Source organism: Mollisia scopiformis (genome assembly GCF_001500285.1).
Source record: "Mollisia scopiformis unplaced genomic scaffold LY89scaffold_15, whole genome shotgun sequence".
Lineage (NCBI taxonomy): Eukaryota > Fungi > Ascomycota > Leotiomycetes > Helotiales > Mollisiaceae > Mollisia > Mollisia scopiformis.
Window position 1 is genome coordinate 908,751 of NW_017263595.1, and position 14,283 is coordinate 923,033.

Sequence of the window (14,283 nt, forward strand, 5' to 3'; positions counted from 1 at the left end):
TTATCCTTCATTTTCATCTTCTGAGGACTCACTCGGGATCTGAACCAATTCACAATGGAGATTCTTTTTTGGTAAACTTCGATTGGTATTACTATTTACAGTAGTCTTGGAATTCACCCAGGAGGCGTGATGAGAAGCGCAAGTCTCTTTAGCGCTCACTAAGGAGCTTTTTGTGCGCAGGTCTGGAGTTGATCCTCATCCAACTGTCAAAAGCGTATTCATCGAGCACAGCTTGATCATCAGAATGACAAGTAGAATCCCAACGGCCAGGATTGTACGAAAAGTTCCTCTCCCAAGAGTCGACTGTCCAATTAGGTAGTAGACATACACTTGATTTTGAAGGAATTCTCTTTTTTTTTCTGTGTCGAGCTAAGAAAGCGGAGTGAGCATTGCCTCGGAGGCACTTGATATTCTCCAGGAGATGGACTATATCGAGACCGACAGAACGAAGCACTATGTCGTTTGGTAGTGGACAGCCACTTTGTACGTCATCCACAAGGCACATGCTGCGATTCAATGTAAGGCAAAGGCCGAAGACTTCCCAGTACCTGTGTCTGCAGGCTTCTTCAAGAGCTTGAGCCACCGCTTGCCAATATGCTCCGTGGCCAAAGGCAGCTTCGTTGCCGATACATGCGTAACATTTGGTACAACCACATTCATATATGTCGAATATAGCGTGCGACATCTCATGAAGTAGACATTCTTGGTAGCTCTTGATAGCTGCGTAGTTGTCATCGACATAATGTCGGGTTCTCCTGAAGGTGAGGGTGCAATATGGCTTGGAGATCGGATAACGAGGGTCGCGCCGAGATCCCGAGCGCGTCATACTGCAGTAAGCATTTGCATCGCCTATGCCACGTTTTTTTCATGCTCCAGGGCTTTATAAGTTCTAGCTTGCAGTAACCCGTGAGCAAGCCTCCGAAGAATGCATCGTTGAAGATCGCAAACCATCGAGTGATGTCTTCGATGTTATGAGCTTCGGCGATATTCCAGGTCCCATGACTCCTGAATTGCTGCAAAGCTCGTTTTTGTCTTGCTGAATAGCACCTCTCGTGAACGGTGGTAACCCGCTCGATGTTGGCGACTAGAGCTTTCGAGATGTGGTCTAGACTGTATGATTCAGGATTCAGGCGCCCAAGCTCGAAGTCTTCCTGAGCTATGGGCTGGGAGATGTGGCCGGCATTTGAAGCCTTCGTTTTGTCTGGTTTTATGTCTGGATGTCGAGGCTCTTCCTTAATTGTTGGTTGTGGACCGTGAACAGGATCTGGAATGTCCATAATGGTATTGGAGTCTGAAAAAGAGCAAGAAAATATCGAGGTTCGCGAGAGACTTGGCAGTTGTGCGACTGTGGTGAAAGAAGTCGACGATGTTGAGGTTGGAGAGGTTGACAGGAAAATGAAGGGAGTTTACAGAGAAGCGAGGTCTTAAAAGCAAGTAGAAACAGCATAATCATTCACGCTACGCAGATAATCCTCAACCGTATCCCCACGTGTCAAATAACAGTCATCTCATGGAATCTGCGAGTACCTAGGCAGTGAATAACAACGAGCACTTGTACTTGCCACGTGATTATTCGCTTATGACCCCTTTTCCGAAAGGCTGGTGGGAACTCTTAATTACCGCCGGAATTCCGAAGGTCGAGTAGTAAAGTGAAATAGTAATTCATTAGTCAAGTCTCTTTCAAAAGCCGCAGTCTAGAGAACTCCATAACCCTAGCTCCATCATAAGTCTCAAACTGCTCCCTCACTTCGATCATCTTATACTACACCCGTATTGTCCACCAGTCCATTGCCACCTCTTTTCTGCAACATTCACTCTGATCAGACGTAAACTATACCGCGAAACTTGACGAGCAATGGGTAAGAACAGCAAGGCACTCGCCAATGATTTTTGAAAAACATTACTGCTCCTTGACGGGCTTGTAGGAGATTTTAAGAAAGCGAGAGCCCTCTTCCTAAGGGAAAGGGGACGGAGTGTTTGTCTTGCCTTGGCTAAGTAGAGCTTTAAATTGAATATTGTTTAGGAAGTGACTAGACAATTATTACTAAGAGGTTGCTTCATAAATGGCTCAGTTCGTCGATCGAAATGCCACAACACAAACCAATATACTAGTACCGCTTCAAGAGGTCTCAGAAATATCATTCAAATCTAGTATACACGGACACACCCAAAGTCCTCTCAACCCAAATCCCAAAAGCCTACTCCTTTCCCTCTCTCCACCTCCTCAGCCCCTAATGTCTAAAGAGCCCAAACTTCCCATGCCCATGCACCGCCCTCGGAACATTCGTCCCCACACTCCCCTGCCCAATCGTGACCGTAACCGGCGCACAAGCATCCCCTCCGGTACCCAACGCACTCGTGACGCCTGCCAAACTAACCGTCCCCGTCCCGCTCACCGGGATCTGCACACTAGCTGTGACCGTCGCAGGCGCACTCGCCGTCTGCGACGCCGTCGTCGCGACACCCTGACAGCTATTCAGTTGATCCAAACAATCGGTCCCGGAGAACGCTGAGCCCGCGAGCGCCGCGCAGGCGTTGAATTGCGAGGTGCAGGCTGCGGAGGCGGCAGCGGGGAGGGAGAGGAAGAGGGCTTCCTCGACGAGGAAGCCGGTGCTGTTGGATGTTACGCCGGGGGGAGGGGAGCCCAGGGCGGGGAGGAAGATGAAGAAGGTTATTATTTCGACGAGGATGGTTTTTGTTTGCTGGGTTTTGGATGATAATGCGGCAACGGTGCTGAGGGCTGTGGTTGAAGATGGTGGGGTGGTGATGCTTGAGGTGGCAACGTTATTTGCTAGACTTGTTGTGCCGAGTTTGAAGGAAGTGGCTAATGTACTGCTGTCTTTGGTAATTGCTTTGGCCGAGGTGGAGATAGATCCCTTGACTGAGGTGGAGGCAGATGCTTTGATAGATGTGGCAACTGACACTGCCTTCACTGATGATGAGGCCTTTACGGACGTTACAGCTTTTGAAGTCGCTGAGACCGAGCTGGTTGCTTTGGTACTCGTACTTCCTGTTGTAGTCCCATTTGTGAGGGTAATAGTACACGCAGTCGCTACCCCATTGCCGTTAAGTTTACACACCACCGGTTGGAAGGGAATCGAAGAGGCGGGACAAGTGAGTTGTGTCAATGACATGAGGTATCGATTGGCCAAGAAAGTGAAGAGGTTGGTGCCCACACAAAGATCAGGGGAAGCTGCGTTGGAAAATACGGTTTGAAACCCGGAGAGGAACGGGGGTGCCACAGAGACCATATCTTGGCAATATGGAACAAGTTCGCCGTTGGCTGTACTGCTGATAACTGGTTGATTGACTCCAAGGCGATATGTATTTGTCTTTGTGGTGCTTACTGTTCCACCTGCAGTAAGAAGACAATCTGGATCGTTCAATGGAACCAAACCAATGGGGGCTGCTTGTTTTGCGGAAGCCTGAAGTTCGGACAAAGCTAGAGCAGGAACACTGGATCCAGGGTCATCCAAGGATGGTGCAACGAATGGAGTGCAGCCAATGAGAGGGTCGATGATGTTTGTAAGGAGTGCTTCATCGGAAGCATTGTTGATGACAGTCGCATCGGGGTTTGCGGCACGGTTCGCTGCTGTGTCTTGTGCCAACTGACCATTTGCAAGAAGTAGATACTGTGTTGGGACATTGTCAGATGGACAAGCATCAGTGATCTCAAAAGAGCGACTCGTTGGACAAGCATTGCCAAGCTTATCCACCCCGAGATCAGGGATGACAGTCTTGCCAGAAGAGACACCAGTATTTGCGGCAGTGAACCATTGTTCAGCATTGCACCAGGAAACTTGGCCGAAGACGTCTCCTTGAGTACCTGGAAGTCCATTGATACAGTTGGCGGTTTTCAATGTCGGCGATGTGTTAGCATTTTCTCCATTCGTGTCGAGTAGCTGCAGAGTTCCACCATTAAATCCGAACCACAAACCAACCACAGCTCCAGTAGGAAGTGTTGGCACCACGGGAGCCGCAGCTGGATTTGTTCCAGCGTCGATAACGAGAGGATGATAGATGCTGATGGTTCCAGTAGTTGGGTCGAATATTGCAGCTTCAGCAAAGGCCTGCTGGGTGGCTACACTCTGGCTAAGAAAATGTCAGCTCAAACGGACATACCACACCGTCCCAGGGACAAAATATACCTGCATGGTGCCTTGAGCAGGAAAGGAGTTGAAAGTCCTTGAGCGGTCAATGGACTGGCTGGAAGAGTCAAGAAGCAGTCGAGGACAGTAGCGTTAAGAATAGCCGCGGTCTGTGAAGCAGTGACAGCGGTAGCTGTCTTTGACATAATAGACTGGGATATCTGTGTGCGGTTGATCTGCTTGGCTTCGGAAGACGAAGCAAGATAGAGAACAGCACCGAAGAAGATGGTTGAAATATACATTGTGCCTGATTTAGATGTTGTCGAAAAGGACTGTAAGAATAGACAGTGACCAAGCACTTTAGTCAAAACCCGTCGAAAGGATTGTAAATAAAATTGATGACAGCGACCAAGCACGTCAGTGAAAAGAAGGGACAGAAAACGCAAATCAAAGAGAGACTGATGAAGCAAGAGGATATCTTTCGAGGAACAGACTCAAAGATATATTAGGAAATAGATGACAGCGAGAATCCATGACGTTTGAGCCACTGTAACGAACCTCCAAGCTGGATTCAATACCCCTCTTGCGCGCGCACATTGAAACAACCCTGGTCAAGAAGGAACAGACGGGGGTGTTGACCTGCGGCGCCATGTCATGGGCCTCGATCCCAGGGGTTAAGCATAAGTTTCGTCCCGAGTAAGGGTAATGTTGCCGTGGTGCTGATTGAGATGTTTATGCAGCCTTGAATCAGACCATATGTTTGTTCTTCTTAGACAGTTTCGTCATGTCTCTCCAGCATCTTACAATACAAAGTCGAGAAAGGCTCATCGATGCGTCTATTTGGCCTGATTGTCGAATAGCTGGCGAAAGTTGGGACCTTCGAAGACTTCAAGCGTATATCTTGTGTTGCCGCATCTCAAGAGATGGGATGGGGTCCAATGCGCCGCAACGCCGGTGGAGGTCGACGGCGCAGGTACCAGACCACCCTCCAATGATTCCACCAACCAGACCCAGGTCATTCGGCAAATGCTCCGATGCACTCATCCCACCATACGCTCCTCTTCTCCAGGTTCCGTTTGAGTTGTTCAGTTGACGTCCTCCTGAAAGGTCGGATGCAAAAATAAGCATTCTCGCTTACCCTTAGCACGGGAGATCGGCGAATGGGGAAGATGCAGTGACTCTTCTTGGCGCACGAATGTTCGTCTCTGCTACCCTGCATGTTTCATTGACCTTTTCGCTCGCTGAAATGACCATTCTGGACCTTCGAACCTGGTGAACGAGGAGGATAAGTTCGGTTTGAGATGAACGGAGCCGAGATGGCAGCTGTTTGACAGTGACATTTCATCTGACATCCTATATGTTTGTTACTCCTGTCTAACCGCCCTTCATTTTAGTTTTGCAATTATTCCCTCTTCTCGATGCTTACTGTCAAGAGTAGGCCAAATGTCGGTCAAGGACCCGGGGACGTCGATTGCCGGCCGTGCGTTGTGGCTGCATGGTTCAGATTTCCGGGAATTCGACTCTCGGCGTCTCTGGACCTGTGTGCGAAGAACAAATAGATCATCAGCCCTATGTTGGAACTCCTGCCTGATATAATCGTGGGCATCTTTTAGTTTTTGGTGTGAAGTTGAAGCTCGTGGCTTAAACATCGAGTTGCAGACTACGAACCCTGGGTATTTAGTTAGATGCGTCAAACCGCCTTCTGAAGTAGAAAATCTGCAAACAAGGAATCTGAACATCGGTGCACGCTACTACATAAAAGGACCAATCCTGTCCCCGTCCCCGTAATCGAAGTCGCACACCCAATCAACATCTCTAAAAATACTCTCTCACACCCGACATCAACCTCTTACTCATTCACACCACTTTAAATCCCACATGATAACAAGCTGGCACGGTAGGTAGATCCAACATTTAAACTTAAGCTCAAGACATCTGCGTAGAGGGTGTGCTTCCGAACCAGATCCGACCTTAAGTAGCCACAGCATAAGAGTCAAAACAATCTCTAGGTAGGCATCTACTACCAGGGTTTTCAGGATGGGAATACTGTCCTGTCCTGTACTCTAGATCAAAAGAGCGGGGAATTATTGAAAGAACTTAGCTTCCAATTCATGCCAGCAGAAACACGGCTTTAAGCTGGTAGCCGCTGAAACCTGAAGCTCAAATATATTCAGATCTTGTGCATGACTGCTCAGACAAGAAGGTATGGGAGCATGATGCATCGGTATCACTGATAAAACATGCTCGAAGATCCTATGGTGCCTATTTTTACCATGTCGAAATATATTCGTGTAATGTTGTGCAGTATGGGACAGAAATACTCGAGCCTCGTACTGCATTCTTCATGTCCTGGATGAGACAACAAGCAGTCAAGGATTCACCTTCGGATCTCTTCCCTTCATATTTACAAAACCTAGAGATTTTGACCACGGAATCATAAGTTACTCAACTACCACAAGTCCAATCCTCAAGCCATTGAAAGTCGGGGCTCTTCAGATTATGAATGAGCTCCAGGAGCTTTTGATCGTTCGATAATGGAACTGGCATTATGGGTGTTGTGCAGGAACGAGGTGGGGGCTGGAAAAGTTGGACAAGAGATTCACGCGCTGGCGGCCGCGTTTTGGATTGCGATGTGCAACAAAACTATTTGAGCCTAGGGCTGAATCATCCCAGACCTGACCGACATTGGGGACTGAAGAATTCTGCTGATATTAAATACGGTACGAGTACTAGAACATACTAGTGAAGCATGGATGAGATGGGAGATTTGCTTCCGCTGAACAGATGTAAATGATGATTCGACTGATTCTTGAACGATATGACAAGTATTGAAGTAGGTCTGGTGTGTAGCACAAAGAGGAAAGAAATTCTTGCTTCACTTAGCTGAGGACCGCTCCTAGAGCATACCTAAATTGGCCGAACTTTGTAGAGCACCGTACTATACGGTAGCCACTGCCATGAATGCACACCATTCACTGAGATGCTTATAGAAGAGAACCCGAGTAAGCAGTCAATCATCGATTCGTATTTCATCCCTCAAAATGCTCCTCGAAATTGGTCCAGCAGCTGGCGACTTAGAGGTCTCCTCCTCCCTGCTTCCCCTCCTCCTCCACCATCTGCCCCCGTCGCGATGGCTGAATTTGTGTTCTCTCCCTCCAGTCTTCGTCTCATTGCCTCAAAATCTTCTCCTCTCTTTCGAGGAGCAATTCCTACCAGCCACCCGGGTACACGCCATCGCATCATCGAAACTGGCAAGACTTCATTCCGCCACGAGTGTCCCACTACCCAGCCCACAAACGCACATAATAAGGAGCCCGGAAACTGGGATAGAGCTAGTTGGACCGCAGGTAGGTAGACATAAGATTTGTCTGAGAAGGTAAGGCCGACAAATGGCTCGTTGGTAGGAGGTGCTGCTGATGCTGCGATGCGGTACTTGTAGACGTGAGGTATGACTGCATAATACTGTGCTAATATAGCGAATATAACGGGTGTCGGGCCTGCAGGAAGGTAATTGAAGGTGTTGAAGGAGAGGGGTCGAAGAACAAGGGCGAGTAGAATAGGTGGGACGATTGCAGCGAAGCAAAAGGACAGAAGGATGAAAGACTGCGATTTCTTGTCAGTCAAATATCAAGATAAATAGGATGCACCTACAGCGTATTTACGGGACCCCCATAACCGTTCAATCACTCGCATATTGTATACTGTCATGGCGGCGAAGAGGACTTCGGTTGAGTTTGTGTAGCACAGCTGATATGTGAATATCCGCCATACTTGGTAGTACTTCCACAGGTGTGGATCGACTTGGATATAGAAGTAATGCTTCGAATCTGTGATGCTTGCGAGGATGGATGCAGCAACGATGCCGTACGCAAGGCTGCGAGAGACGGGAGCATCTGCGAAGCCGGTGGAAAGCATATTGATTCCCGGCCGGTAGTCGGATTGCGCAACTTGAAGCTCTAAAGATGTATCATCGAATCATATCTCATGCCACGAGAGACATTCGGTGTGCGATTGCGACTTGCTCGGAAGTGCTAGGTAAAGAGTCGTTGCTTTGCTAGCCTCCCCGCGATGTAAGTTAGAACGTGGCCCGACAGGCTTCGCGAGGCTCTCCGTTTCTTGGACGCTGTGAAACGTCCTCAACGCATGTGCCAACGACATGATGACAGCTTTCGCAACACAATTCACTGAATGAATCCGGCTCAATCGCATTTGCCGATACGTCCTACAGCTTCCTAAACCGTTCTTATTTGATAAAAAATCATCTTCTGCCCATACGACAGCACACAACAACATTACAGGGATAGCTTGTTGGTAACCTGGGTACACGATGTCTGGAATACACCTCACACAATTGCGGAAATGGATGCTGGAGTCACCACCAGTGGAATGGGCCATGAACCAGTTAAGGGAACTTCTGATCGGTGCCTTACGGCAAGGACAAATACCGCAGCATGTAGCGTTTGTGATGGACGGAAACAGGCGGTTCGCCAGAAGTCAGAAAATCGAGACAGTGGAAGGACATAATCTGGGATTTGAAGCTTTAGCAAGGGTTTGCGTCTGCAAATCGGAATTTAGCACGTTTGCTAATGTTATATTCAGATATTAGAGGTCTGCTATAAGTCTGGAGTGAAGGTTGTCACGGTCTATGCTTTTAGTATAGAAAACTTCAAACGATCGAAGTACGAGGTCGATGCTTTAATGGAGATGGCGAAGATCAAGCTGTTCCAGTTGTCACAGCATGGGGAACTGCTGGACAAATACGGTGCTAGCATTCGGGTTCTAGGCAACAAAAACTTTGTCAAGCCGGACGTTGCGGAAGCTGTGAATAAAGCTGTGGAGATGACCAAAAACAACGGCGAGTATGTATTTACCATGAGGACTTTTGAACACAACCTAATTTCTGGAATAGCTGTGTATTGAATATATGTTTCCCATACACTTCACGGGACGAGATTACCACTGCTATTAAAGCTACAGTGGAGGACTATACAAAACCATTATCAGCACACGCCCGGCCCTTCTCTCAAACAAGAATCACACAGAAGATTCGTTCTCGAAACCTCAGTACCTCACCTCTACGTGCCAGCTCGCCAACACCAGACAATGCTTCTGACGTTGATGAATCAGTTTCGTCGTCAACGACGTTGCATCCGGAAACACCTCCCCAAGATAGCCGAGAAAATAACGTCTATCCAGATCCCGAGACAATAAGTTCGGACACGATTGGAGATCACATGTTCACTGCTGGTGATCCTCCTCTTGATCTTCTCGTCCGGACGAGTGGTGTTAAGCGGCTAAGTGACTTCATGCTTTGGCAATGTCATGAAGATACAGAGATAGTCTTCTTAGACTGTCTATGGCCCGAATTTGATCTATGGCAGTTCTTGCCAGTGTTAGTGGAATGGCAATGGAGACAGAAGCATATCGATGAGAAGGCATTGAGTGCAAAGACGAAGGTCCGGTAGTCTTCTCGTGGATCAGCATAGCATGCTAGAGAATAGAGCTTTATTGCAAAGCATCAGGCGATGGGAGTTGGGAGTTAATCATCTGAAGTTAGCGAAAAGTATGGAGGTCTGACTTTGATCATCATGATAAGAGACTGCATCCTAGTGATGAGGTCAGAGTTACTTGGTGCTCATTTAGTAAAGTTCTCAATTCGGGAGCTATTTCAGGCAAGAACTTGTGGATACCTGGTTTAAAAGGTAGTACGTCTCCTCGAAAAGTGCGGATGAGACGAATTCAGCGTCCCGTCTCCTAAATGAGGAGACAGAAGCCACAAGCTATAGATAGAATATGATCTATAAGAAAAGTTCTGATTCCGGAAGCCCAAAAAGCTTCTCAACCAAGGTACTAAACTCTAGACAAGGACTAATTTTGATGAGGCTCAAAGCTCTCTGCAGTAATTCCTAGCTTCAATATTCAGCTACAGTGTATACCTTTCAAGACTTTTATGGCCTAGCTCTTTACTCCTGTGAATCGCCCTGATTACGAAGTTGTGATGTGATTCAGCAATATCCCGGAGGATTGGAAAGCCGGCACTTCCCGGACGTCATGTGAGTTGGCTTAGATAAAGCGGCAGAATCGAGGCGGTGGGAGAAAGCATACCTACCGCGAATTTGGGTCCCTCTATTCTACCTGCTTTTACTCTAGATCCCAGGTGTTCCCAAGCCCTCCCACTCGTCAACAACGAAATTCAATGTGATTCATGAACTAAAATATCAATTTCCGAACTTTGGACGACCTTTCTCTCGCTTGTCGCACTTCACCAGCGCTGCTCGGTGCTCCTCTTTCTCACCTCCGGGGTTGACGAAACCACAATCGCCCACGATGAAGACCTCAAAGCAAGCCTCCTCTGACTTGGCATCGAGTCGCAGAGCTCAGCCTTTACGGCAGACGAGAAACAATCCCCCAAGATCCTCAATTTCTGGCAGTCGACCCTTCGGATCCCGAGCGTCACTTAACAGCGGTCTCGAAGAGAATTCGATCGAGATATTTCCCGCGATTACACACTTCGCAGATGCTATTACAGCTCTGCCAAAGGAGCTCGTGCGACACTTTACATTATTGAAAGAGGTCGATGCCAAAATCTTTGCGCCAGAAGAAGAACTGGGAAAGTTGATCGACGCAGCACTCAGTGCCCCTCTTCCAAATCGAACACAAAATGCTCTCGGTCCAACTTCTGCTCCCATGTCCGCACAAGGAAGTCTCAATGGCTCTATCATAAATGGTCATGCCGGGTCTGCCAACTCTGTTGTGGAGGCCGGCGATGCTTACACCTTCGAACCAGCCAATATCCCACGAAGGCAACTCTTCCAACGGATTGCGTACACGATGTCGAACATGCTAGTGTCTTTGGATGAGAAGAATCACGTTATAGCTACGGCTGCAGAAGCACTCAATAAGCAGGTTGCGCGAATTGACGACTGCTTCCCTTACATCGAGCTCGAGATCAGCGAGGAAGCACGATATGGCAGCAGTACACATTGGGCATATCCTGAAAATCGCGTACCCAAGACCGGCGCTGTTTCGCGACGAGAAATTGCTGCTGCGAACAATTTATCGGCGGCAGCTCAGCACTTGGTCGACGAAGCAGCGGCCAGGAGTGACGCTAGAAAGCAAGCTCTGCTGGAGAGGAAGAAGGGGAAGACTCAGCATGCCGACTCCGATTTCGACGATCAAGAAAGCCGGCAAAAAGATAAGAAGCTACATGGCAATAGCAAGGTTCGAAAGGCGGCCGATGCTGGTGTGGGATTAGGAATCACAAATGGTGCTACAACAAATGGCAACCCCCCTAAGAGACAGAAGGTCGCCAATAATAAGACAGCAGCTGGTGGCGCTGGCATGGAGCGCTCTCTGAGCTCCGTTTTTGGCAGTAATGGTACAGCTGCCAAAGGAAAAACAGGAAGCCCTCGGGAAACGCCAGTGCCAGAGCCAAAGAAGCGGGCGCGAGCTGCTGCGGGCACTGGGCAAACTCGAAAGAGGTGTGTACTTCAAGCATCCGGACTCATATTAATTACTTACATGATAGCAGAAACAACACCGTCACTTCCGCTGCGATGTCCCCATCCTTGGCTTCCTCACCCATACGATCCACATTCCCAGAGCCGAAAGGAGTAGGAACTGGTACACCTCCTCCTACAAATGGCAGACCAGCTTCAGTGAGAGGTAGACAGAATTCGACACAATCGATCATAGAGAAGAGAGCTCCGTCCGAAGTGGCTAGCAAGCAGAATGGTAATGCAGTGGGGACGCCAGATCTCGGCACAGCGGCTACCATAACAGGGCGAAGTATACCAGAGGTCAAAGTGACCATGAAAGAGACGGGCTCTAACTCCAAAGGCGAACATCTCCTCGAAGATGTTAATCAAGGTCCTCCAGAAATGGTCGGTGGGCTTCTTGTGGGAAGCAGGAAAGGCAGTACCACGACCAAGCAGGAAGAACCAGATTCCAATGGCAGCTCCATGCAAGATATACAGACCACCACCATCACGACAACGAAGAGTGGACGCGCTAGCAAACCCTCTACTCCGGCCATTCCATCCTTCCCAGAAGCAATACGATCAAGATCATCGAGGGCTTTGGAGACGACGTCAATCAATAAACGGAGTCACAAGAAAGGTGCCGGTGCAGCAGCGCAGCAGCTTCTTGCTCAACAGGTGCAACCCGATGACGGCGATGATGCAGCGAGCAACATCAACGATGAGGACGTTGAAGAGGAGATTGCTGAAGATGAGCCCACCTATTGTTACTGTAACGGCGTCAGTTATGGTGAGATGGTAGGCTGTGATGCGCCAGACTGTGAACGAGAATGGTTCCATCTGGAGTGTGTAGGACTGAAGGTTGCGCCGAAAGGGAATGGTAAGACCCTCATCCTTCTCCATAAGATCAAGGCTAACGATGAACAGCAAAATGGTTCTGCGACGACTGCATAAAGAAACGGCCGAATCAGAAACGTCGATGACCAGCCTTACATTGTTTAAAAATTCATAATCCCATTCTGGCATTAATTCTTAGGGGACAGTACGGTACATAGGGAAACGGAACTGGGATGCATATTATCTGACTTCATATGAATAATGGGAGTTTATAGGGTATCGGAGTTTGATGTCCTATCCTATCCTTAACCTGGACATAAGGTATAGGGAAATGGATCGTGCTGGGTTTGTGTGGCGACTTCTTTTTTTTCCCTTCTTCTTCCTGGAGTGTGGAATGGATATGAAAATCTTTTATCGAGATTTTTGGGGGGCGTTGTGAGATAGAATTCCCGAGGTCGATCGTTGTTTCTAGACATTTTAATAAATGTCGTTATGATCAAAGAAAGTTCAAGTGAAGGATGCTTGCTGAGGTGAGAAAGGGATTTTGTGTGACTTGTTTGCTTGCCGAAAGGATGAGGCGTTGCGTCACCGGAGCAGAATTTGATGCAGCACGTGATTGACGAGAAAATAGGAGATTTCCGTCTCGTAGAACAAAGAAGGCTGGAGTAAATGCCCGAGATGTGTGAGAGAATATAGTGAAGTGGAAAGAGGACATCGGGGATCATACACGGCTGCAGAGCCTTGCTTTCGTTTCTTTTTGCTTGGGCCCGATTATGGTACTACCAATGTTTGAACCTGTACGGGACAACATGCAAGATTCCATTTCTAGGCTATTGTGGCGTAATGAAGAGGTGTGGCTCCAGCTCTAGATTGCCCGAAATGTTGGTACTGTACAAGCGGTTGGACCGCGAGTGAGTCCCTTCTTTTTGCAGCTAAAAACTATAGAAGTGATCATGAGGAAGAGGGGAAGAACACAAGGTACAGACAGACAGACAGACAGACAAACAAGCAGCAGGAAAAAAGCTCCGTGACTCGGAGCTTTCGACCCTGTCCATCTGATCCGGTCAAGTATCATGGGACAAGAACAAAGACATCCGCACGTGATCGATCCCGATCCAAACCTTGAGGCATTTTGAACGCGGGCACTAACCTTGTCATCCCCTGCATTGCAGAGAGATGGGAAATCCGGGGAAGCAAAAGCAAGCATCAACGTGTTCTTATACACACGGCTCGTCAGCCTTGTATCTCGTGCTCTTCGCCCAACTTCCACGGTATCTCGAGCACGAAGAACTTTCTTCTGCTCCACAACAAACATTACTCGGGCAACGAGAATAGCGGTCAAGGAATGAAGGATGAAAGAGAACCTGACTCATATGATCAGGCTGTGAACTTGCACGTGGTCCGTCTTCGGACTTTGACTTTGCGTCGGTCGTTTGTTTGTTTGCATCGTCCGTCAGCTTTTCATCGTCCATCTCCGCAATCCGTTGCTAAGCGACCACGCTCTCGGCTTATTTTTAGTGGTGGTGCATGATTGCGACTTCTTTCGTCACGATGGCAAAACTTTCCTTTTCTTTCATGCTGCCTATCAAGGTATCTCGCTGTTCAGATGTTCGAGCATAAAATAACAGAAACTCCCATTGTCGAATCGGAGGGTGTGAATCGATGAGCGCCCGCCAATCAGGGCGCGTGATGAGGTAATGCAGAGAAGGTTTTGACCGCCAAGCCTCGATTTCGTTGTGTCAAAGCCAGAGAGAGGGGCGAGCCGCCCGAGTGAGTAACGTACGTTTGGGTTGGGAAGCGATTACCTATTATCCAGTCTTTGCATCACGAGCCTCAGCTCACCTCTCGTTTCCATCTCTGACAAAACAAAACTCTTTCTT

The 14,283-nt window shown here is 48.3% G+C and overlaps 5 protein-coding genes across 5 annotated transcripts; 2 read left to right on the plus strand and 3 right to left on the minus strand.

Annotated features, from left to right (window-relative positions):
- Positions 1-148: 148 nt before the first annotated feature.
- LY89DRAFT_735552 (uncharacterized protein) lies at positions 149-1,277 on the minus strand (the record flags this gene model as incomplete). Its single annotated transcript, XM_018220028.1, has 2 exons — positions 149-849; positions 905-1,277. 2 exons carry the CDS (start codon positions 1,275-1,277, stop codon positions 149-151), a joined length of 1,074 nt encoding a protein of 357 aa, XP_018069793.1.
- A 954-nt stretch (positions 1,278-2,231) lies between these two features.
- Positions 2,232-4,390, minus strand: LY89DRAFT_735553 (uncharacterized protein; the record flags this gene model as incomplete). Its single annotated transcript, XM_018220029.1, has 2 exons — positions 2,232-4,092; positions 4,149-4,390. The coding sequence occupies 2 exons, from the start codon at positions 4,388-4,390 to the stop codon at positions 2,232-2,234; spliced, it is 2,103 nt and encodes a 700-aa protein (XP_018069794.1).
- Positions 4,391-7,202: 2,812 nt separating this feature from the next.
- On the minus strand, positions 7,203-8,003 carry LY89DRAFT_537984 (uncharacterized protein; the record flags this gene model as incomplete). Its single annotated transcript, XM_018208123.1, has 2 exons — positions 7,203-7,691; positions 7,740-8,003. Coding segments are annotated over 2 exons (753 nt in total), but the record flags the coding sequence as incomplete, so codon positions are not given.
- Positions 8,004-8,090: 87 nt separating this feature from the next.
- Positions 8,091-9,940, plus strand: LY89DRAFT_686191 (Undecaprenyl diphosphate synthase). The gene is made up of 3 exons (XM_018215229.1): positions 8,091-8,637; positions 8,688-8,947; positions 8,998-9,940. Exons 1-3 carry the CDS (start codon positions 8,416-8,418, stop codon positions 9,551-9,553), a joined length of 1,038 nt encoding a protein of 345 aa, XP_018069796.1. The 5' UTR covers positions 8,091-8,415; the 3' UTR covers positions 9,554-9,940.
- A 475-nt stretch (positions 9,941-10,415) lies between these two features.
- On the plus strand, positions 10,416-12,549 carry LY89DRAFT_588326 (uncharacterized protein; the record flags this gene model as incomplete). Its single annotated transcript, XM_018209475.1, has 3 exons — positions 10,416-11,569; positions 11,617-12,446; positions 12,494-12,549. 3 exons carry the CDS (start codon positions 10,416-10,418, stop codon positions 12,547-12,549), a joined length of 2,040 nt encoding a protein of 679 aa, XP_018069797.1.
- Between the last annotated feature and the right edge of the window lie 1,734 nt (positions 12,550-14,283).